Source organism: Enhydra lutris, unplaced genomic scaffold (genome assembly GCF_002288905.1).
Source record: "Enhydra lutris kenyoni isolate GAN:26980312 unplaced genomic scaffold, ASM228890v2 scaffoldscaffold17, whole genome shotgun sequence".
In the NCBI taxonomy this organism is placed as follows: Eukaryota; Metazoa; Chordata; class Mammalia; order Carnivora; family Mustelidae; genus Enhydra; species Enhydra lutris.
In genome coordinates, this window is record NW_019154101.1 from 46,136,821 (window position 1) to 46,162,018 (window position 25,198).

General features: G+C 36.1%; 1 protein-coding gene across 1 annotated transcript in view; it reads right to left on the reverse strand.

The window, feature by feature from the left end:
* Window positions 1–5,055: 5,055 nt before the first annotated feature.
* LOC111147668 (LCA5, lebercilin) overlaps window positions 5,056–25,198 on the reverse strand; it is a 58,268-nt gene continuing 38,125 nt past the window's right edge. Inside the window, exons 4-8 of the mRNA XM_022503874.1 lie at window positions 12,203–12,340; window positions 11,168–11,264; window positions 10,333–10,475; window positions 7,919–8,051; window positions 5,056–6,268 (exon numbers count right to left, since the gene is read on the reverse strand). Coding sequence (XP_022359582.1) covers window positions 5,406–6,268; window positions 7,919–8,051; window positions 10,333–10,475; window positions 11,168–11,264; window positions 12,203–12,340 — 1,374 coding nt within the window. The 3' untranslated portion in view covers window positions 5,056–5,405. The remainder of the gene's footprint in view (window positions 6,269–7,918; window positions 8,052–10,332; window positions 10,476–11,167; window positions 11,265–12,202; window positions 12,341–25,198) is intronic.

A 25,198-nucleotide genomic window follows, 5' to 3' on the forward strand; every position in this document is an offset into this window, starting at 1 on the left:
TAGAAGCTACGATAAGTTATCCAAGAGATCTAGCTAAGATCATTAATGGAAGCTACAGTAAACAGATTTTCAATGCAAATGAAACCGTTATACTGGAAAACGCCATCTAGAACATTCAGAGCTATTAAAAAGTGTCTGTTCTCAAAGCTTCTAAAGACAGGCCAACACTCTGTTAGGAGCCAATGAAACTGGTGACTTGGGGTTGAAGCCAATGCTCATTTACCATTCTGAAAATCCTAGAGTCCTTAAGAATGTGCTAAATCTATTCTGCCTGTGCTCTGTAAGTGGAACAATAAAGCCTGGATGACGGCACATCTGCTTACAACATCATTTACAAAATATTTTAAGCCCACTGTTGACACCTAGTACTCAGAAAAAAGATTCCTTTCAAATTATTACTGCTCGACAACATATCAGGTCACCCAGGAGCTCTGCTGATGTGCAGTGAGATTCATGCTGTTTTCATGCCTAACACAGCATCCATTCTGTAGCCATGGATCAAGGAGTCATTTTCACACTCAAATCTTATTTAAGAAATACATTTTGTAAGGTTGTAGCTGCCATAGGTCATGATTCCTCTGATGGATCTGGGCAAAGCAAGTTGAAAACCTTCTGGAAAAGATTGACCATTCTAGATGCCATTAAGAGCACTTGTGATTCATGGGAGGAATTCAGAGTGTCAGCATGAACAGGAGTTTGGAAGATACTGATTCCAGCCCCCACGGATGACTTGGAGGTGTTCAAGACTTCAGTGGAGGGAGTAAGTGAAGATGTGGTGGAAATAGCAAGAGAACTAGGAGTGGAGCCTGAAGATGTGACTGCATTACTGCAATCTTGTGATCAAACCTGAATGGATGAGGAGCTGCTGCTTATGGATAAGCAAAGAGTGTTTTCCTGGGATGGAAATTTACTCCTAAAGATTTTGTGAAGACTGTTGAGATGACAACAAAGGATTTAGAAGATCACATAAATTTACTTGATAGAACAGAGGCAGGTTTTGAAAGGATTGTCTCTAATTCTGAGAGAAGCTCTACTGTGTGTAAAATGCTGTCAAACAGCATTGCATGCTGCAGAGAAACCATGAAAAGAAGAGTTAATTTGGCAAACCTCATTGTTGTCTTCTTTTAAGAAATTGCCACAGTCATCCACCCTCATTCAATAACCATCACCCTGATCAGTCAGTGCAATTGACATTGAGGCAAGACCTCTAAAAGCAAAAAAATTACAACCTGCTGAAAGCTCAGATGATGGTAAGCACTTTTTTAGTAATATTTTTATTATTTTAAAAAATATTTTATTTATTTGACAGGGAGAGCCAGCAGGCAGAGGGAAAGGGAGGAGCAGGCTCCCTGCTGAGCAGCAAGCCTGATGTGGGACTCAGTCCCAGGACCCTGGGATCATGACCTGAGCTCAAGGCAGATGCCTGACTGAACCACCCAGGCACCCCTTAGCAATACTTTTATTAAAGTATGTATGTTGCTTTTAGGCATAATGCCATTGGACATTAAATAGACTATAGTGTAAACCTAGGTTTTATATGCACTGGAAAACTAAAAAAATAATTTGACTTGCTTCATTGTGGTGGTCTAGAACCAAACCCACAATAACTAAATGGATTTTTTAGGTCTAAAATTTCTTCGTCAGGGAAAAATGCCTCCCCTATCCATAGAAGTTGTGATCATTCCATGAAGAGGGATAGTAGTTTCTTCCTTCTACACAATGCCACCAGCCCTGCAGGTGGGCATATAACATAAACTAGCCAACCAGACTTTTGCCAGAGCTGTAAAGATTTTCTTTTTGAAGCAGGTGCCCAGCTAAAGGGAGCCAAGCTAAAAGGTGGGCAGAGTAAACACTACTATTTGAACCTCCAGATCAAACCACACTTTCCTGAGCTTTCCATATTCAAGCTCAAAATAATTTCCTCATTTTGTTTAAGCTGGTTTGATTTGGGTTTCTGTCACTTACCATTAGTGCAAGATTATTTTCTGAAATATCTTATTTCTTTGGACTTCTTAAATTGACACTACTGAATGTAGTCTATCACCTGTATCCATCACTTTCATCATTACAGTCTACTAGCCCCAACTGTAAAATGGGAGTAACAGTATCTACTTGAGAAAAAATTTCATGGGGAGCACATGCATAAAAATGCCAACTGCCATGCCTGGCATTCAACAAGTATCACTTCTCTTCCCTGTTTCTCCATTACCTTTCCAAAACATCAACAGCAATAATCTGAGCCTTTACATTTCTGTTCTTCACATATAAACTCATTTAACATATGCAGTCACCATGAGGTAGGTCCTATTATTAGCCCCATCTTATAGAGGGAGAAAAGGAGATACAGAGAGGTTTGTGGCTTACCCAAGGATACACACATTGTGGGAGAGCTGAGGAACAAATTTTCACATTATGCAATCATAAAGGCCTGTGTTTTCTGTATTTCATTTTTGCTGTGAAGCTTACTGCACAGTTAATGCTGAATAAAGCAAGGAAAGTTCCAAGTGCAGACCTAAGGGGCACAATATATTTCGCATAGATGTTTTATGATAACTTGGAGTTTTTTTGCTTGTTATCTTGTGCAAAGTGTAGTATCAATATATGTACATACCTATGCTCTATTTTTCAATTATACTCTAAAATAACATCAATCAGCTATGAGAACAGCTAATGTTTACTGAACACTTATGTGCCAGGCACCCTGCCAAGCATTAACTTAAGTATTTCATTCATCCTTCATAACTACCTTAAAAGTATTAAACAAGAGCAGTAACAGCTGAGCAAACCCAAGGACAGTGAGAGAGCTGGTGGGAGGGCAGGGACGGAGCTATGTGTGGTCTGGCCTTCTGCGCTCTGCATTCACTCTGAGGGCAAGCACAGGGCCTATCTTACTCTCCTGGCACCTCCTACATGCAGGGCACCCAGTTAATGAATAACTATATGCTCCTTACTAAAAAGAGAGCACTTTCAAATGATATAAAAGGCGACTTTAATCGGAAAGGGGCACTTGTGTAGAAAGGAGAAAGCTTTAAAGGCAGATCTTTCCTTGATAATTTATAGTTCCTTTTTTAATCCTAAAAACCCCACATTGTCACTGTAACACACATTTCCCTTCCCCTTTTCACCAGGCAGATCTGCATGCTGTATCCAACACCTAACCAGGGTTACCAGAAGGTGAGTATGTCTGATAGGAGATGAAGAGGAGGATCAGAAAAATAGTGAGTCAGCCATGAAGTTTATTTTATGATTCAATTTAATCCTCCTTACCCCCACCTTTTTATATTATGAGAATATACGCCATTAGGATAGCTATTAAGGGTGAAAGGATTAATTAAAACTTTAATTATCTGATAAGACTAGCATACTGTCTAACCTGATTTAGGGCAAATTCATCTACTTCAATTAAAAATACTGGGCAGGAAAAAAAAAGAATAATAAAAATTAACTATGCAGGTCCTCTTTCTACCATTCTACCATGAATTTCCTAAATGACCTAAGGTATCACTCAAACAAAGAGCCATAGTGTGTTTTTAGTTTTTATTAGTTAAGAGTTCTGAGTACAAATAACAAATTTAACTTGACATTTACAAAAGAAAAAAAAAATTTACTCTCTGAGGTTTCTTCATAAAGAAAAACCTGTTCTGTACATTTTAATATCAATTTTAGGTTGAATTTTAATAATTCTGTCTTATTTTATCTGGTGAAAGAGACTAGAAAACATTATGTAGAAAAAAACCAAAAGACTAATTAAATGACCTAAATATAAAACTTTTACTAAAAGGCTTTTAAAAGCCACTTAAAACAATCTAAAAATTAGAATACTTTTGGCAGAAAAATTAGCAGCTATCAACAAAATTAACATTACATAATATTTTATCAAGAACTGCATTGCAATATTGTGGCTTACATATATTAGAATGATTTGCAACGTACTAAAAGCTTACTTATATCAGACATAAAAATCTCTTTGCTGAAACAATTTTTTAATGTACTTTAGCACTTTTGGGAGATTCAGTTCCCAATAAATGACAGTAACACAATTTAGAAGATGACGGATAGCATATCTTTTCATTAGAGACCTATTCAGGTAAGTCTTGCCAAATAGTTATGAAATTATATTCAATCATAAGCATTCATAAGAACTCAAAACAGTAACTTGGTCCCCTCATCAGTATATACGCTTGGCCATCAGAAATCATACTAAATTCTGGGGCGGGGGGCAGGAACTAACTTTAGAGTAAGTGTCAACCTACATTTTTTTATGCTTTCCCTGACACAGTTTCCACCACTCTTCATTTTAAGAGTGTTTCTCCTCAGTTGGTGGTATATTACCACTTCTTAAAGATCAATCATACCCAACATAATCCAAGGTCATCAACTCCTTTGTAGCTGAAGCAAGCTACAAACAGCAGAAGACCAACACATGCATTTCAACATAAAAATATCCACCCTACTCAGCAAGGCAGAAGCCCCATCTCTAAAACATTTGTAACCAAAGGTTGCTTTAAAATCAGTCCTATAAGTCCAATAGTATTACAATATCATTATCATTGGTTTTGATAGTAAGTTCAAACCTTAAAAATATATATTAAAATTTCCAAGTTGGATTACTCTGGAAACATAATTGAGTTGAAAAAAATCTTTCTATATTAGGATGAAATTTAATTTCCTGTATTTGGGTATGAAATCTCATACCTAGTCACTGAGATATAGAGTGTAAGAGGGGGAGGAAAAGAAGTACTGATTATACTGTACCCAAGCTTCTAGGAGCCATGAAAGGGGAATTATCCATGCAAACAGACAAATGTCTTTTGAATGCAACCTGTGTTAGCACAGTTCTCTTAAGTGGGAAATCCCTATGTTGTTGTCACTGCTTCCACGTATGTGTAGCTCAACTATGCTATGTAAGGGACCCCTTTCCTGTCCACAGAGCACAGGGCTCCTAAGTAGCACCAAGGCTCCACCATCTGGGAGCTACGCTTCCCAACCCAGAGCCTCCCACTTTTAATTTCCACTCAACAAGACTATAATTAGCTCAGTGAGGACATGACCAAAAACAAGTAAATAAATAAATAGGGATCAAAAATAGGAAATAAATAGGAACTCCAATGGAGTAAAACTTCCTACAGAGCTGATTAAGAGGTAAAACCTATTTGTAAATAAAAAAGCCAAAACCAAGTAAGATATATCTCTCTTTTTGGTTTCATTCAAGAGTCTCCTTCATTCTTTGCAGACTAGCTAGGTAGTGTGATATGATCTACATCTTTTCATTTACACTGTATTTGTCTATTAAAAATCATTCCTTAATAAGGACTTTTTAATATTAAAAATTCTAAAGGTTTATAATAAATATTGTATTAAAATATTTTAATATTTACAATTGGAAAACCGTATACTGCAGTCAGTCATCTCAGGGCTACCTCTTCAATTTCATCTTCTACAGATTCCACTGCTTTTACTGCTGGTTTACTGTTTGTATGTTTTAATCGGTGTCTATTTGGATTAAAACTTCTTCCTTCACTGAGGAAAAAGTCGTCATCTCCATCATGTTCTCTATCCCTGCTGCTCTTATCCCCTGAGAGAAAATTTAGAGGATCAAAGTCTCCTTTGCTGGCAGCCAGAGAATGTGGGTCACTGCTTTTAGAGGAGATGGTGCTGCTGCCACTGGCACCGAACAGCTGTTCCATCAGATTAGCTTTTTTCTCTCTTCTTGTCATTAAATCCACACTGTCTTTACCAAGTTTCTCTATACTGTTTCTTTGGACATCCAAAAGGCCACTCTTTTGGCTAAATGGATTTGACTTCCCTGATGTTTTTGCAAACGACGGCACATAGCTGCCAAATGCCAGCTCACTTGGGGAGACTGGGCCTCTAGTCTTTCCTGGATTCTGACCGTCTCCTTTTGTAGTGAAAACGCTGATGTCTTGCAGATGATGCCCATTAAATACTCTCTCCGAGGATTCTGAGAACATGTATGTTTTGGGGCTTCTCTCCGGGGAATGCAGTTTTGATTCCCAATCAGGCAGCAATGGCAGAGGAGGACATTTTATATTCTGAGAGTCTTGGAGTTCTCTGTTGATTTCATTCAGTTTAGCAAGTAGCATTTCTCTCTTCAGCCTTTCTTCTTCCTCTTCCTCTAATTTATTTATATTTTGAATTTGACACATTTCCATTTGGTATCTTCCAGTTTCCAATGCGGGCTTTTCTTCTCTCTCTAACAAAGATATTTTGTCTTTTTGCTTTTTAACAAGTTCTTCTCTTTCCCACTCTGTAAAATCAAATTTTAAAAAAATGGGATTTTACAGCAGTTAATATTTTTAAGTAGGAAAACTCAATTGTCATCTTCTACAAAACAGTCTAATTTAGTTATCTGTATAGTAAGAATGAACACCATAAATTTCATTGCTACACTTGATATTCTGGAATTCAGAAAGAATGTACTTAATGTGTATTGCATTTAAAATTCACATTTATGGAAGAAATTTTGTTCTTCAGTGTAGAGGTAAGGAAGAAGGTTCTCTATTTTTTATACTTAATATAGTGCTATACACTGAATGAAAGGTGATGGATAGATGGGAGTTTATTTTAAACTTAAATTGAACCTCTGCACGTCATACCCTGAAAAAGATACAATATTCCTTATTTGGTATTCTGACTGAAGATAAATTAAACTGAATCTAATTAAGAGAACACTTCAGATAAACCTCAAATGAACATTCTATTTTTAAAAAATAGGTCTTTATTCATCAAAAATGTTGACCTCACAAAATACCTAGAGAAAACTAAAGAGACAGGAGAACTAAATGCAATTCATCATCATATTCTGGTGAGAAGAAAATGCTATAAAGGACAATACTATGTCAACTAATAAAACTGTACTATGGACAGCAGATTAGAGAAATGTTAATCAAAGTTAAATTTTCTGAAGTTGAAAACTATACTGGAATGATTTAAGAAAATGTCCTTATTTTGGAAAAATAAACATGCAAGTATTTTAAGTTATGGGCATGAGAAATACCACTTACTCTGAGTAACTTTAGTAAATGGCATACATTCTCACTGATGTTTGAGGTCCTTATTTCATACAAACTCCAGGAGGAAAAAATAGAGATGAAAAGAAGGGGCCAGTCTTCTTAAACCCAACTGACCATAATACCTTTCTATTCTATGTTTTAATACTGTGAAAGCATCTCCCTTTGTGCCTTAGCCAATAGTAATATAAATAAATCTTCTATTTCAACTGTTTTAAGTACACACACACATATACATTCACTAATTTAAGCAACAATTAAGTCATAATTTAAAGGGAAAAAAAGGATTTCTCTGCAAGAAGCTTCTATAATGAAATATGTGCAGAGGATTAGAGTCAGGGATCCCTCTTGCCCATACCTTTAAGATTTTTTATCCAGATGGAAATAAATTTATTCCTGAACTTCATTTTCAGTATCTGAAACTATGTGAGTTGGTTCACTAAACTTTCATACCAAAATGAAAGAATACATACAGGAATATATTCAGGACCTCACAATTCACTGATTTTAATGTTTGGGCTACAGATTAGAATCTCAAGGTCAAGCCAATGGAGTGCATTGTCTTTCAGTTATCTCTTCATCAAGCTTTAGTTAACAAACACACAAAAATTTCCTCTTTTATCTGAATTCTACTTCATCTGAATTTTCTGAACGTAACTTGTCCTTATTCCCTAACTCCAAACAGCATCTTAACAGTTGCATTTTTCTTTTCTTAGTAACTTTATTCAAATGTTTGTGATTCCTAATGGACCATGTCCTACCACTGTATCAACCTTTTTTTATTCTGTATAACCAATTTACTGTTCAGCTGGAAAGTATCAGGGGATGCTAACCCTTTCTTTCCCAAAGGATGCTGACTTATTACTTGATTAAACAAATTTTCTTACCATTCTCCAGCTTTTCAACTTCCTGATTTACAACACGGAGTCCTTGATCTTTAACAAATTTTTCTTCTGTTTTCACAGTTGGGGTTAGAATCCTTGCTTCTTCATGTTCACCTCTCTCCTGCAGTTCCAGGTCCTATTACATATTTTTTTAAAAAAATGCAAGTTCACATGTCAAAAGGGGAAAAAGCTATTTAAATATCAGAGTCATCTCGCATTAAATATGACACCAAGTAAGTTGGAAATCAAAGCCAATTTTAACTTAATAAAGGAGTAAGTCACAAGTTACCACCCTTTGAAAGATGCTTTAGAAGCACACAAGATTATTTTAAAAATTTTTTTAAAAGTATAACATATATCAGAACCAGTATCATGGAATTAAAGCCAATAACCCACAAAAAATTCTGAAGAGACATGTTTCGGAAGTATCCTTGCTTTGTATGTTTCACAACAAAATCTGATTAATTCAGTTAACCAGGAAAGGTTATTAGCCAATTATGGAGGCCACGTTGAAAGGTCTGCTGAATTATAATACAGGCAGTAACAACTGCATTGAATCTTTCGAGTTTATACTTAAGACTGTGTCCAAAGCCTCCAGTAAATTTTATAATATTTAAATCAAATAAAAATATAAACTTAAAATTACTTGTTTTTTTATGGTCCCTTTCATGTGTGGGTGTAATAAGGTAATTTAAAAGTAAAATACCTATTATTAGTACAGCAGAGTGTTGTCCCCTAGTATCAATTTTCCTCTTCTTCCTTTTAGTTAGGAATCCCTTGAGTTTTGGCAGGGTATAAGGCGGCTCAACTGGAGACTACATCTGCTAGTCTCGCTTGCAGTTAAACAGGACCAAAGGGATTTGAGTGAAAGTATGTATGCAACTTCTGATCACATTTATAAAAATAAAAGCTGCTTGCTCTCCACTTCCGTGTTTCTCCTTCTCACAAAGGTGATGAGCCAATTCCAACCATACAGAGGAAGACTACACTCTTTCAGATGTAAGAACAGTAAGAGGATGACTACCAAGGAACAAAGCTATCTACCTATAATGGACTATCCACTGACCTTCACTCTATTTGAAAAGAAAGAAAACTTATATATTTCTTGAGCCACTGAATTCTGAATCTCTTTCCAATAGCAAATTAGCTTGCACTTGAACAATGCTCCCTTTTGCGAAGACCCTTCAGAGTGGCAGAATCAGTCTGAAGAGATTTACAAACTTTGTGATTAGTTACTACCACAAGCTGATGGGTAAACCATCCCTGTTTTATAGATTAGGAAATTGAGGCTCCAGAAAGTCACACAACTAAAATGTTAGCACTGCCTTTTTAATTAAATTCTGGTTCTAACTCCAAGGCTCTTTTACTCTTTTCACTGTATAAGGTTGCTGCTCCTCATGCTGAATCTTACAAAGACCATTTTTTTAATCCTTTTAAAGTTAAGAATGACTTTGCTATCCACACTTTACCCTTTTCAAAGAGACAACATGATTTAGTTTCAATGATAGTGAAAATATAAGAAGAAAGACACTCAGCAGGTACAGCTACCCAGGAACCAAACCAGCCCATCCTTTCTGTTTTATACCACAAGAAAAAAATCTCAGGGTCACTGGGAAAACTCTAAGGCACAAAAACCCAGGAATATATGAAATATGCTGGATCCCCAGTATATTGTTTTCTTTGGAATTTAAAATATAGAACCCTCTTAGAGAAAAGAACATTTGGTGTTGTGTTTATAAGTCCTTTTAAATGAAGGCCCAAACACAGACTCCCCTGAATTTCACTCTAATTTGAATGATCTAAATAAAGTCAGAGTCCACTGCAATACTTTGATCAACATTCAGCTAATCTGTAAAATTCTCACACAATAGGAGGCCCAAAAATACATAAGACAAATCTTAAAAAAATTATTTGAAAACTAGTAAAATTTTCTATTATGTATAAAAGCAAAGAGGGTTTTTAGAGACTATCTGGGTACATAAAAGGTAAGAAACCTCTATCTTTGGGGCACCTGGGTGGCTTCAGTCAGTTAAGCACCTGATTGTTGATTTTAGCACAGGTCATGATCTTAAGATTGTGAGATCAAGCCCTGCTTCCAGCTCTGCACTGAGCATGGGGCCTGCATAAGATTCTCTCTCTCTCTCCCTCTCCCACCACTAAAAAAAGGAAAGAAAAAGAAAAACTTCTATCTCCAACCCAGAAGGTATAACTAACCTTCTTGATGTATCTGGAAGATGCAATGAAAACTAAGAATCAATCCAAAGGAATTTAATAAAATACTCTCTTTAGAAGGCTACTTGCATATTTACACAGATACAGTACTAGCATCATTGCTAACTTTTAAAATGTTCGATATTGTGTTTTTAGGAATAACTTCAAACCTAGAGTTTAGTACCTAATCATGTTGCTAAACTCACCAAAGTAAGACGTTCAGGTTCTTCCCATTTGTTTTCATAACACATAACTGTTTGTGGTGTCAGAGGAAATTCTTCCAGCTCGAAGTCTTCACTGGTTTGTACTCCTTTTGTACACTGGTCTGTAAAATTACTCTGGCATGCAGCTACCATGAAAAGTATGGAAGAATTTTTCTAATCATACTGAACAGTGCTAAGATATATGGAATTTAACTGGTATATGTTCACCATCTACATGAGATAATGCACGTTTTGCTCAGCTCTATGACTACTCACTATTACCATTTTTATTTCTAGGATTTACTGGCAATTATGTAATTTGAGGACAGTTTAGACAGGTAAACCCTATTAAGCTTTTACAAAGTTTGATTTTAACTTTCTGCAATTTATAAGATGAAAATTTATACTTTTGTTTAAAAAAAAGTAAAGACATGCATAATAATGCCGAAGTATTTATGGGTGAAATGAAATGACAGCTGGGATTAACTTTAAAATACTCTTTAAAAAAAAATATTCTAGAAGTAGAAAAAAAATAGATGCAATAAGATTAGTAAAATATGTAACTGTTAAAGCTAAGTGATGCATAAATAAAGGTTCATTAAAATATAATCAAGCACCAGTCTGGAGTCTTCTTACTTATCTTCAAAGTTTCAAAAATAAATTATAAGAAAAAATTTAAACCTTAGGAAAAACTGAGAAAGAGGATTTCTGAAAATTAACTATAAGGAAATTTAAATTTACTTCAATGAAGTTCTTTCCCCTTCCTTCTACTTTAGAATTATCTGATTTTATTATTAGTGACAGCTACAATGTTTATCAATAATAATAACTATTATACCATTTTTTCGTGACCTAAGTTCTTTTTCTTTCTTTGGAGAAGACTTTGGCAGACGATTAGAATATATGTTTTTTATATCCAGTTCTCTCTCCTTTTCCTGAAAAACAAACAAACAAAAAACAATACAATTAAGGATGTAGAGTAGCATTTTATAATAAAACAAAAATTCTCACCTTGTCAACTAGTATTTTCCTTACCAAATTAGAATATATATACCAGTTCAGTTTCCCTTCTTAACTACTGAACTACAGAAAGGAATTATCTCTAGAACATCTAGGTTAGGACAATGATTCTCCCTAAAAAGTGTAATATGTACTGACAGTCAAAAAAATTAGAGTAAATAAGGCAAAATTCATTTTCTACCCATTCCTACCTAATAGAGCTAGCTGTGTCTTCAACTGTCTTCTAACTTGGCAACAGAGGTCAAAATAATTTCATTAGTATCTTTCAAACATGGCTTTTGAGTTACTGACACATTAAAAATCAGACTTTTTAAAAACACAGTGTTCTTTATCATTTTGAGGCAATGATTCTTTCTGAGAATTTGATTAACAAAATGAAAATTCTATGTAAGATAATGCATGAGCATTTAATTTTGCACAAAATTTCCACCCATCAACAACCTCTGAATAGAATTAAGAACACTTTCAACAAAATTAAATAATGTGAGTGCTTCCTCTCAACACTGACAACGAAGGGCATTATTTGAAACAACTTTTAAAATAATCCTAGGGTTATCTGAGGAAGAACACTGGATTATTCAAACACACAACAAAGAAAAACACTAGTTCCCATAATTCTTTCCCAAATTCCATAACTTATTTCAGTTATATCAATTCCATTAGGATTCAATATTTCACTTTTGGCATTTGTCATAGTGATTATATTACCAAAACTTTTCTTTAAAAGTACCAAAAAGAATAGAATTTTGTAAATTACATTGTTCCAAATTACAAATATGAGTAAGTGTTTTAAGATGTTGAGTGTTCAATATAGTTCACATATCTATTATCCATTAAATAAATAAATACATACTTTTAATTTGTGATACAGTTGTTGCAGCTCCTTCTGAAGGACTTTATTTTCATCATGAGCCTCATATGCCCTTTTCCTTTCAGCAAGCAACTGTCGTTGGAAACTGTTAGTACTCAGCTCAAGGTTTTTGGATAGTTCCTATGATGTGTATAGAAACATATAAAAATAATACTTGAAAATAACTGAAGAGTAAAACACTGCACTTAGCATTGAAATAATGTTTTTAGTAGTACCATACAAGACCTACAAATCAGGCTGAGCTTTGTGTTCATGAACATGAACTGGAAAACAGATTTACCAACAATTTAGTAAGGTACTTAGCCTATTATTCCTTATTTTGCATTTCACAATGATTTGTAAATTCTTAAGCATTTGCCTGAAGCATATATGAACAGTTACTTAAGTTGGTTGCAAATTCAGCCAAAGGATGTGATGAGAAACACTGGCTTTTGGGAGTCATAATTCAGGCAAATATATACCAAGACAGCTGCATAAAACTACACAGCACTATCCAAGGTACAGAGATTACTTTGTAAAACATTTCTAGATGAAAATAACAGTCATGTCCACAGTATTCAAATGTTTTTCATAAAGTTTGTGAAAAAATTTAGGTTAAAATGTTTTCTTTCAGGTGCATCAACATCATGGTAGCATGAGTCATTCTTTTCTCCCCACCTTTCAATTTACAACTAATAAGAGCCATAAAACATCCATAACTAAACAAAAGCACTTCTGCACAGCACACCAGGACACCTAAGAGAACCACCCATCTCTGCACCTGAGAGTGGGTGGACTGGACATCAGCAGAGGCTGTGGAGCCAGGGGTGGTATAGGTGGCAGAGGTAGTGGCAGGCCCGTCCGACCTTTCTGGCAGAAGAGTTGGAGGGTAAAGGTGTTAAGCAGGGACCTGCACAGCCACATGTGCGGCAGCTAGAGGGCCTCACTCTCTCTGAAAAGAGACCACAGTGACTAAGGGGAGGAAAAGGAAAGAGAAGGAGGTAAAGAGAACTGAAGGAATACCATTTCCCACTGTATGCCCAGGAGTCTGACAAGAGATCATCGATGAATCTCTAGGAAATATCCCGCAGCTCAAGGTGATTCCCTAGTGGGAAATGGGCACAGCCAAAGCATTAAGTGGTAAGCACACAGCTCCCTCCACTCTGTCACCACACTTTTTCTTTCCAGCCCATCAACTTTTTTTTAATTGTATAATTTTTTTTCTCATATGCATTTCATTTGAAGCCCCCTGATTGTCTCAGGACTGTTACATATGTAGACCCTTCTGACCCTAGGGATGCCTTAAGGTCTTTAAATAGTTCAAACAACAATTGGAAACTTGAGCACTAACTAGATATTTGAAAATACTAAAAAGTTGTTATTTCTTAGATGTTATTCTTGGTATCAGTTATTGGCATTTTGTTTTTAAAGTCTTTCTATATTAGAGAGATAAAAGTGAAATATTTATGAATAATACAATAGGATATTCAAGATCTACTTTGAAATAATACAGAGAGGTGAAGGAGAGTATATATGAAAAAGTATTTTCTATAAGGTGGCATTTTTTTAAGTTTTAATTTTTTACTATAGTTGACATATAATGCTATATTAGTTTCCAGTGTACAATATCGCAATTCCACAATTCCATACCTTATGCTGTGCTCAGCACAACCATAACTAACATCTCACCATACAATGCTATTACAATACCATTGACTATATTCCCTGTGCTGTGACTTTTATTCCTGTGACTTATCCATTCCATAACTGGAAGCCTGTATCTCTTATTCCAATTCATTCATTTTGCCCCTCTCACCACCACTCTCCCCTCTGGCAATCATCAGTCTGATCTGTCTTTATGGATCTTTTCTGCCCTCCCTAGGCCCCATCACCTATTTAACCCCCCCGCCCCAAACCGGCCCCCTCAGCAACACTCAATTTGTTTTCTATAGTTAAGAGTCTGTTTTATGGTTTGCCCCCTCTTTTTTTCCATGTTCATTTGTAAATGGAATTGTTTTCTTTCTTTTTTTTTTTTTTTTTTAAGATTTTATTCATTCATTTGACAGAGAGAGAGAGAGAGAGATCACAAGCAGGCAGAGAGGCAGGCAGAGAGAGGGGGAAGCAGGCTCACTGCTGAGCAGAGAGCCCGATGCGGGGCTCGATCCCAGGACCCCGAGATCATGACCCGAGCCGAAAGCAGAGGCTTAACCCACTGAGCCACCCAGGCGCCCCATGGAATTGTTTTGTTAATTTCACTTTCTGCTACTTTGTTATTACTGTATAAAAACAAACTAACTTCTGCTATTAATGTTGTGTTCTGCAACTTTACTGAATTCATTTAATACTTCTAATAATTTTTGGTGGAGTCTTTAGTGTTTTCTACATATGATAACATGTTATCTGCAAACAGTGACAAGTTTAACTTTTTTCTTACCAATTTGGATGACTTTTATTTCCTGTCCAATTGTTATGCCTAGGTCTTCAAGTACTATGTTATATAAAAGTGGTAAGAACAAGACATCCTTGTCTTGTTACTAATCTTAAAGCTTTTTCCCCCTCCCTGAGTATGATTAAAGTTAGTTCTAAGTTTGTCACATATGGCCTTTATTATGGTGAGTTATGTTCCCTCTACACCTACTTTGCTGAGAGGTTTTATCATGAATGGATGTTGAATTTTGTCAAAAGCTTTTTCTCAGCTATTGAGCAGATTGTATGATTTTTATCTATCACTTTATTTATGCTGTGTATCATGCTGACTGATTTTTTTTTTCAAGATTTTATTTATTTATTTGACAGACAGAGATCACAAGTAGGCAGAGAGGCAGGTAGAGAGAGAAGAGGAAACAGGCTCCCTGCCGAGCAGAGAGCCCGATGTGGGGCTCGATCCCAGGACCCTGGGATCATGACCTGAGCAGAAGGCAGAGGCTTTAACCCACTGAGCCACCCAGGCGCCCCCAGTTAATATTGGACCACCCTGATATCCTGGAATAAATTACTCACCTTGATTATGGTAATTTTTAAAAATATATTGAATGAAGTTTGCTAATATTTTTTTGAGAATTTTTTTGTGTCTATGTTCATAAGGGATTTTACTGGCCTATGGTTTTCTTTTTTTGTAGTGCCTTTGTCTGGTTTTGGTATCAAGATAATGTGACCTTGTAGAATGTATCTGAAGCTTTCCTTCCTCTTCTGTTTTTTGGAAATTTGAGGAATATAGGTATTAACCCTTTAAATGTCTGGTAGAATTCACCTGTGAATTCATCTGGCCCTGGACTTTTGTTTGTTCAGAGTTTTTTATATTACTGATTCAATTTTTGTTACTATTAGTCAGTCTGTTCAAATTTTCTATTTCTTCCTGATTCAGTTTTAGAAGATTGTATGTTTCTAGGAATTTATCCATTTCTTCTAGGTTGTCCAATTTGTTGGCATATAATTTTTCATAGTAGCCTCTCATAATATTTTGTATCTCTGTGGTATCATTTGTTACTTCTCTATCATTTCTGAATTTATTTACTTAGGTCATTTCTTTCTTGGGAGAGAAAGCTTCCAAATACATCAATGAATCCTCAATAATCCCCAATAAAATATTAGCAAACCTAACAACATATTAAAAGGATGATTTGCCACAAACAAGTGAAGTTTATTCCAGTAATGCAAAGGTAGTTCAATATTTGCAAATCAACCAATGTGATACACCACATCAGCAAAACCAAGGATACAAATCAAATGATCAGCTCAATACACAGAAAAAACATTTGACAAAATTCAAAATCCATTTATTATTTAAAAAAAAAAAAACAAACCCCAACCTCTACAAAATGAGTTTAGAGGGAACATACTTCAACATAATAAAGACCATATAAACCCAAAGCTAACATCATACTGAATGGTGAAAAAACTGAGAGCTTTTCCTCTAAGGACAGGAACAACGCAAGGAAGTCCACTCTCACCACCTTTATTCTACATAGCACTAGAAGTCCTAGCCACAGGAATCAAACAACGAAATAAAGGCATCTGGATTGGTAAGAAAAATGTAGTAATCAAAACAGTATGGTACCAGTACAAAAGTAGACACATAAATCAATGGAACTGGATAGAGCCTAGAAATAAACCCACACTTACTTGGCCAATTAACCTACAATAAAGGAGTCCAGAGTGTAGAATGGGGAAAAGACAGTCTGTCAAAAAATAGTGCTGGGAAAACTGGACCATTTTCTTATACCATACACAAAAATAAAGTCATAAGGGATTAAAGATCTAAATATGAGACTTGAAACCATAAAACTCCTATAAGATAACATAAGTAGTAACCTCTTTCACATTGGTTGTTCCAACATTTTTCTAGATGTCTCTCAGACAAAGGAAACAAAAGCAAAAATGAACCATTGTGACTATACCAAAATAAACAACTCTTACACAGAGAAGGAAAGCAACAAAATGAAAGGGTTACCTAATAAATGGGAGATGATATTTGCAAGTAATATATCTGATGAGGGGTTAATATCCAAAGCATATAAAGATATAAAATCCAACACCACAAAAACAATCTGATTAAAATATACTGAGAACCCGAACATTTTTCCAGAAAATAAACAGATGGTCAACAGACCCACGAAAAGATCCTCAACATCCTTTATAATAAGGGAAATGCAAACCAAAACCACAATAACATGTCATCTTACACCTGTCAGAATGGCTAGAATAAAAAAATCAAGAAATAACAAGTGTTGGCACGGATGTATACTCATACACTACACTGTTGATGGAAATGTAAATTGATAAAATCACTGTAGAAAACAGTATGCAGGTTCCTCAAAAACTTAAAAACAGAAATACCATTTGATTCAGTAATTCCATTACTTATCCAAAGAAAATGAAAACACTAATTTGAATTAAATCATTCTTTGAGAATTTTTATAATCTTGATACCAAAACTGGATAAGGACAGCCTGAAAAATAAATCATAAGCCATTCTTTTTTTTTTTTTTTTAAGATTTTATTTATTTATTTAACAGACAGAGATCACATGTTGGCAGAGGGGCAGGCAGAGAGAGAGAGTTGAGGAAGCAGGCTCCCTCCTGAGCAGAGAGCCCGATGCAGGGCTCAATCCCAGGACCCTGAGATCATCACCTGAGCCGAAGGCAGAGTTTTTAACCCACTGAGCCACCTAGGCGCCCCAAGCCATTCTTATATGTGAATGTTGTAAAAATCCCAAATATTAGCCAAAGAAATAGAACACTGTATAAAAAATATATCACAACTATACCATTTATACCAAGAAAGCAAAGGATAAGAGTAGTTTAATGATAATGTAAAAATGACATTTTCTGTGTTAAATGAGAAAAAAAATCATTTTAATAGAAGCATGTAAATATTTAATGAAATTCAATTATTATTCAATTAAAATGAAATTCCTAAAAGCTAATAATAGAAAGCAAATTTCTTCACATAAAATATACATAATATGTACACACAGAAAACATACAGGGTATATACCAAAATGCTAAAATTGGTGATATCTCAGTGTAAGAATGTTTTTTAGTAATTTTCCTCATTTTTTTATAATATACATATGCTACTTATTTAAAAATAAGACAATTTCTAAAAATACAACTCAATGAAAATAAAATAGGAAGGAGATATACCTATCAACTTCAGAAAAATAATTACTTCTGAGGAGAGAAAAGCAGAAAAGGAGATATTTTGGAAAAAAGTGTATAAGGAAGGCTTAAAGTAACATCTGAAGTACATGATCTATAGGAAAAGTAGCAAAATAATAAGTAGATTAATGACTTTTAAATATTCCCTTTTCTGTATGTTCAAAATATTTCATAAGAAAAAAATTAAAAGTGCTTTTAGAAATTAAAGATATGGAACTGAAAAAATATAAATAGTGGTTATCTTTTGCTGGAAGGACTACAGGTATTTCTTTCCCTACTTTACTGTCAATTTCAAAATGTCTTTAAACAAAAATTTAAATACTTAACTGATATTTCACCAAAAGGAAGTATCACAGAACTGTAACTCTAAAAGAAATAAAGGTTTATATAATTTAGCAACTTTTGCAAGCAAACCCAAATGATAACTAATCTTACCTCCACTTACTGCTTATTAATTAATAAAGCAATATACACTTACATAACAATATTGCATTTGTTTAGAAAAGTCTATAAATGTCAGCTGTTTTCATCTCTGAGTTATTGTAACTCAATCCTTGAGATTTAGACACTTGGGTAAACAAGAACCATAGCCCAACTTACAGTAATAGTTTTGTTTTGTTTTGTTTTGTTTTACAACAGTGCTAGCAGGTGATCATTTAGCCTCTGTACAAATAGTTCTGGTGGCAGAAAGTTCAGTAATTCAAAGGGTTTGATTTCACTGTCATTAGACAATTCCTATTATTTCAAAGGTCTTCCTTATGAATAAGCAGAAACCTGCTCCCAGAAATATCTGTTATCTTTGTACTGCCTTCAGGAACATCCAAGAGCATATCTATTTCTCCTTTTCCAACAAAATAGCTTTTTTTTTTCAAAGATTTTATTTATTTGACAGAGATCACAAGTAGGCAGAGAGGCAGGCAGAGAGAGAGGGGGAGCCACCCAGGTGCCCCAAAACAGCTCTTTAAATACTGAAATATATTACATTTTCCCTTAATTTGAATCTTATTCATGGTTCTTCCACGGTTTCTTATATTCCTATTTTTTCACCCCCTGGTTCTGTGCTTGATCTCTACATGTCAGTTTGTTACCTAAAATACGGTGCCTGTTTTCAGATGTGAGCTCGCTGGTAAAATTAGTTGTTATTAATTCCTAGGGCCTGGGCAGCAGCATAACTGGTTAACTGTATTTTTCCTTCTGTTAACTTTTTAAGCAGCTATATGACCATAGGTTCAACAACTAAAACGCTATGCTTTTTTTTTAAAACTTGAATTACTTTCAAATCAGGTATCCCCATGCGGTACCCATAAAATAGATGGGAAAAAACTGAGGACTCAACAGTTAACCAGATTAAATTTTATCTTGTTTTGGTCCAGATTTTGAGCCTGGGGAGATCTTAATCTTGTTACAATGAAATTAGCTGCCCCTCCTATTTCTAAACCTGTCATGAATGCCACTTTCTTTCACTGATCCATCTATCCACTCATTCCTTTAAAAAAAAACATTAATTCTAGCCAGATAGTCAAATGTTACAAATACAAAATGAAACAATACTTGTTCTGAAAGGAGTCCGGTCAAATTCACTGATAAATATGCTGACAGAGGGCCAGGGCCGAAGATGGCACCCCAAAGCACCTACTTCGAAATGTTCTCTCAAAACTGATAGCTATTTATTTGAACCCTCTGGGTTCAGTTGCTGATCTAATTATAAAGCTTTCTAATATTTTCAACCAGTCATTTCTCCTTTAAAACACAAACAAGGGGCGCCTGGGTGGCTCAGTGGCTTAAAGCCTCTACCTTTGGCTCAGGTCATGATCCCAGGGTCCTGGGATCGAGCCCCACGTCGGGCTCTCTGCTCCATGAGGAGCCTGCTTCCTCCTCTCTCTCTCTCTGCCTGCCTCTCTGCCTACTTGTGATCTCTGTCTGTCAAATAAATAAATAAAATCTAAAACAAAACAAAACAAAACAAAACACACAAACGAAAGATTTCCCATATCTACTATATATACTATATTTACTATACATGAAAATATATCTACTAGCATATACTTTAACTATTCTTTGTATAGAGAAAAATTAATAGGTATAGTATACTTTGTTGTACTTGTAATCTTATGAGGAAAAGAGTAAGCATAGTTCTGAGAAATATGTTCCAAAACATTCAAAAATTTGGTAGAGACTGGCATTAAGTTTACTGATTAATAGTGTCTAATATTTACCTCTGCCTACTTTTGAAAACATTGGTACTTCCTTTTTCTCACTTTTCTTATCTGGCCCTAGTTTTCCTAACTCCCCAGTGTACACTGACAAAGGCTGTGAAATCACATTCATAAGGTTCTTCAGTCCTCTGGGGGATAATTCATTAGGATGTGGAGACTGAGCTCATTTAAATAAGTTATCTATCTCTTATTATTTCTTCATCTGCTTTGAGCAGGACAAGATAGAAACAAGCTTAGAATTTAATAGTTATACTTTGTGCATTACAAACAGTGGGCTTTGGTCTTATTACTCTAATGAAAACTCTGCTGTTTTGTTTTAAAGTGTTTACAACAAGCCTTTGCTCACTCTCAAGTTTTTGTCTTCAAACATATAACTAGATTTTACTCCACAGTATTTAGCACAGCTAGTACCAAAAATAAAACACATTTCAGAAGTGGTTCCTGCTCAATAAACTGCATATAAAGAATCAGCATGATATGACAGATTTTGAAAAAAACAATTTCTTTCTTCTCCATTGTGTGCATCACCTTATCCATCTTATCAGAAGATACTGATAATATAGCCAAAGTTAATTCTAATATTTTAATTCATGCTACCATAAAATTATAAAAAACCTCAAATGTATTATTACAAGAAAGAATATCATATTACTCAGCTTTTAGAAATGTGATAAAATTACAAGGATTTTACTAAATGGTAATAGAAAAAAAAGAGCAACAGAATGAGAGACAGCAGACTGCAGTTCTAGTTCCAGACATGTGGTTCTAGTGTCCTATGTGATTCTATGTGGCCTAAGAGAAGAAAGATAACATCTTTCTGTCCTAGCTTCCTCAACTGTTAAATGCTTGAGTTGAACTGGAAAATTTCCCAAGAAGGTGTTTCAGGGATGCATCAGATTGCTGGGCAACCGAGTTTCTGCAGCCTAACTCACCAGTCACCACACAGTATATAGTTCAGCCTTTCTCTGGCCGCCTGTGAACAAATGCTAAAATTTGAAAAAACCAATGGATGAAATTGGTAGTTTTTAAACATTTTTGGAAAACAATAAAATCCTTGAAGTACACTGAGCTCTTGTGAAAACCAATGCAAAAGCAATTTCTATGGTCCTTTCGAAGTCTCGAATACTTCTATTCTGTGATGTTTACTTTTAAATAATGTACTTTGAGTGTACTTTATTTTTCAGTTATACAACAGGTGCCTAAAAAGTATCAGGCACTGAGCTAGAACCATCCTGAACTTTTCTCTAACACTATCACCACCTGCAAGCTTTTACAGACTGAAAACTCGAGTTCAGATAATCTAAGTGGTATTGAAAATCACAAAGGTAGCCCAGAATTTGAACCTATGTTGAGTATCTGTATGCATATATACAATTCCATTTCATTAGAAACTCAACACCTTGGGAAGTAGTATTAGTTGACAGCATAATTAAATAGAAACTAAATAATTTTTTTATTTGGTCTTAAATTGTGAGCCAATAATTTTTGACAAGTTAGCAAAAGTCATCACTGCTTCCATATTAAAGATGCATTCATGAAAATGCATGTATTTTATTTTTTATTTTTTTTAAAGATTTTATTTATTTATTTGTCAGAGCGAGAGCAAACGCAGGCAGAGTGGCAGGCAGTGGCAGAGAGAGAAGCAGGCTCCCTGCTAAGCAAGAAGTCTGATGTAGGACTCGGTCCCAGAGCCTGGGGAGATGACCTGAGCCGAAAGCAGCGGCTTAACCGACTGAGCCACCCAGGCATTCCAAAAATGCATGTATTTAAAATCTTCTTGAGTGATATTAATCACCAGGAAAGTAAATTTAATCAGTTTTTATTGTAGTAATAAAGTTAAATTCTTTTAGCTTAAGGAATAATATCTTTAAAATAAAAGAATTTAAAAATATTTTATAATATTTAACTTTATAATATTTAAAATAAAAGAATTTAACTTTATTACTATAAGAAAAACTATTATTCAGGAGCATTCTTTAGATTCCTTACATCACCAAATAACCAAAAATGATCTGAAAATGCTTTATTGATTTCCACTTCCAGGAATTTTCCATTAGTATATTTACATATGCATGCAAAGACTTAACTTCACTGCCATAATGTATATTTATTCTACACCAAAACAAGTTCCTAATATATGTGTTAGTAAGGGAAGAGATTCAACATATTATTATATATCTACACAATGGAATAATAAATCACCTTCAAAAAGAATAAGGCAGACTTTGGAAAACAGTGTGGAGATTCCTCAAAAAATTAAAAATAGAGCTACCCTATGACCCTGCAATTGCACTACTGGGTATTTACCCCAAAGATACAGATGTATCATAGTAGCAATGGCCACAGTCGCCAAACTGTTGAAAGAGCCAAGATGCCCTTCAACAGACAAATGGATAAAAAAGATATGGTCCATATATACAATGGAGTATTATGCCTCCATCAGAAAGGACGAATACCCAACTTTTATATCAGCATGGACGGGACTGGAAGAGATTATGCTGAGTGAAATAAGTCAAGCAGAGAGAGTGAAGTATAATGTGGTTTCACTTACTTGTGGAGCATAAGGAATAATACGGAGGACACTGGGAGGTGAAAAGGAGAAGTGAGATGGGGGAAATTGAAGGGGGAGACAAACCATGAGAGACTGAGGACTCTAAGAAACAAACTGAGAGTTCTGGACGGGATGGGAGTGGGGGAATGGGTGAGCCTGGTGGTGGGTATTATGGAAGGCACGTATTGCATGGAGCACTGGGTATGGTGCATAAACAATGAATTTTGGAACACTGAAAAGAAATAAAATAAATGGGGGGAAAAAAAGAATAAGGCAGGAGAAAGTGATGTTACCAAAATAATGACATACATCATTCCTGACATTACTCCCTCTTATAAGAACAACTAACAACTACTCAAGGACAAGAAACCATTAAGACAATTCTAGAACACAGGAGTGAGGCTGAAGCAACCCCTGCACTAGAGACCAAGACAGATTGCATTAGAAGGGTGAGAGGAACAGCTACACTCTGATACCACTGCCCTTCCCCTATGCCTCTAGTTCCTCCAGTGGGAAAAGAGAGCCCAGAGGGAGAGCCCTACAGAATTGTGGGATGCTTTGTGGGAGCCCTTACTCTGGTTTTACTTCACAAGGACCACAGGAAACTGCAGGACTCAAGCACTGGGACTGTAACTGTGAGAGAAGTGGAGAAAGACTTCTAACAACCAGCACTCAGATCTTGGCAGACCAAATTCCTATCTGCACAGCCCAAGTAGTAACCCCAAGCAGCAGCTCTGCTCATCTGTAGATCAAATCTAGGGTGGAGTCTGACTAGGAAACTCAGTGGGGTGCAGGTCTGCCCACTTTGGATTCCCAAATGAGGAATTTTGCCAGCCCTGGGGTTTGGTCTTCCCAAGACCAGCAGAGCTGAGTCACAGTCCTACCCTATTGCAGATTGTGGCTCCCAGCCTCTTGAGGCCAGAAAGCCTGCTCCGGAAAATTTAGCAGCTGTCTAGAAAGAAAGTTGTCTAATCCTGCCCAAGTAGAAGCCTTAGTCATACCCCTCTTCCTGCAGAACATAGTCCATAGTCCCATCCGCCAGTAAGAGTTGGCAAGAACAGCTGGAGGATGCATAGTAACTAAGTAATTCTCAAGCTGAGAGGTGGGTAAGCAGAGCTGATGACCTTTAGACAAAGCTAATGGCCCTGTTCAGCCAGGAGACTTCGGCAGAGGTCAGGTTGAGTCATGACCATAAACAAAGAGCATTAGTGGCCTTGGAGCTGCTTCTCCTGCTGTGCCTGGACAGGGAACCAATTCATAGTCGCCCATATTTCCGAATACAGCCTTCAGCCCGCCTGACCAGGGAAACTTCCGAGACCACATGCGAAGCTGTGTAACACATCCCACAGCCGTGCTTACAGTTGCACTTGAACAGCCTGGGACCTTCCTTGCCTGCAGAGCAAAACCAGTGACTTCACCAGAACAGGATATCTGATACACACTCTTGCTTTATTTGGATCCCCAAACAATGAGCTGTGCAGGCCCTGGGTCCTGTCCTGATGCCCCACCTGATACTGACTATAATACTCAAGCCCCACTATCTCAGAAGCCTGATCAGAGAGTCTAGGCAATAGCAGAGCCCATCCTACAACCTCACTTGGGCGGGGAATCAAGCCAGCAGTCCTAGCAGCCGTTCTCAGCCAGTGTTATGTCCCACCAGCCCTGACTCAGAGAGCAAACAGTTGCCTTGCCCCAAATTAGACCCTCTTAGCAGGCCCCAAGTGCCTAAGGACATTCCCAGCAGAAACTCAAGCCAAGCTAACCGGTGAAGAACTATCTCTGACAACGTGAAACTGCAAAGTCTGGAAGAGACTACTTACTCAAATGTGGAATACCAATGCAAGAATCAAAGATTACAAGAAATCAAATATGACATCACTGAAGGAAACGAATAAAGCTCTAATAATTTATATAAAGAAATGGAGATCTATAAACTATGACTCAGAATAATCCTCTTGACAAAGGGGAACCCTCTTACACTGTTGGTGAGAATGGAAACTGGTACAGCCACTCTAGAAAACAGCGTGGAGTTTCCTCAAAAAGTTAAAAATAGAACTACTCTACATCACAGCAACTACAGTACTAGGTATTTATCCAAAAGATACAAAAATAGTGATTCAAAGGGGCACCTGCACCGCAATGTTTATAGCAGCAATATCCACAACAGCCAAAATATGGGAAAAGCCCAGATGTCCACTGACAGATGAATGGATAAAGAGGATGTGGTGTGTACACACACACACACACACACACACACACACACACACACAATGGAGTATTTTTCTCAGCCATCAAAAGGAATGAAATCTTGCCATTTGCAACATGTGGATAGAACTGGAGGATATTATGCTAAGTGAAATAAATCAGATAAAGGAAGGCAAATACCATATGTTTTTACTCATATGTGTAATTTAGAAACAAGAGAGATGAACACAGGGGAAAGGAAGGAAAAATAAGATAAAAAGAGAGGGAGGCAAACCATAAAAGTGAGGCTGAAGCAACCCCTGCACTAGAGACCAAGAGATATGGTTATCTCTTAACTATGAGAAATAAACTGAGGGTTGCTGGAGAG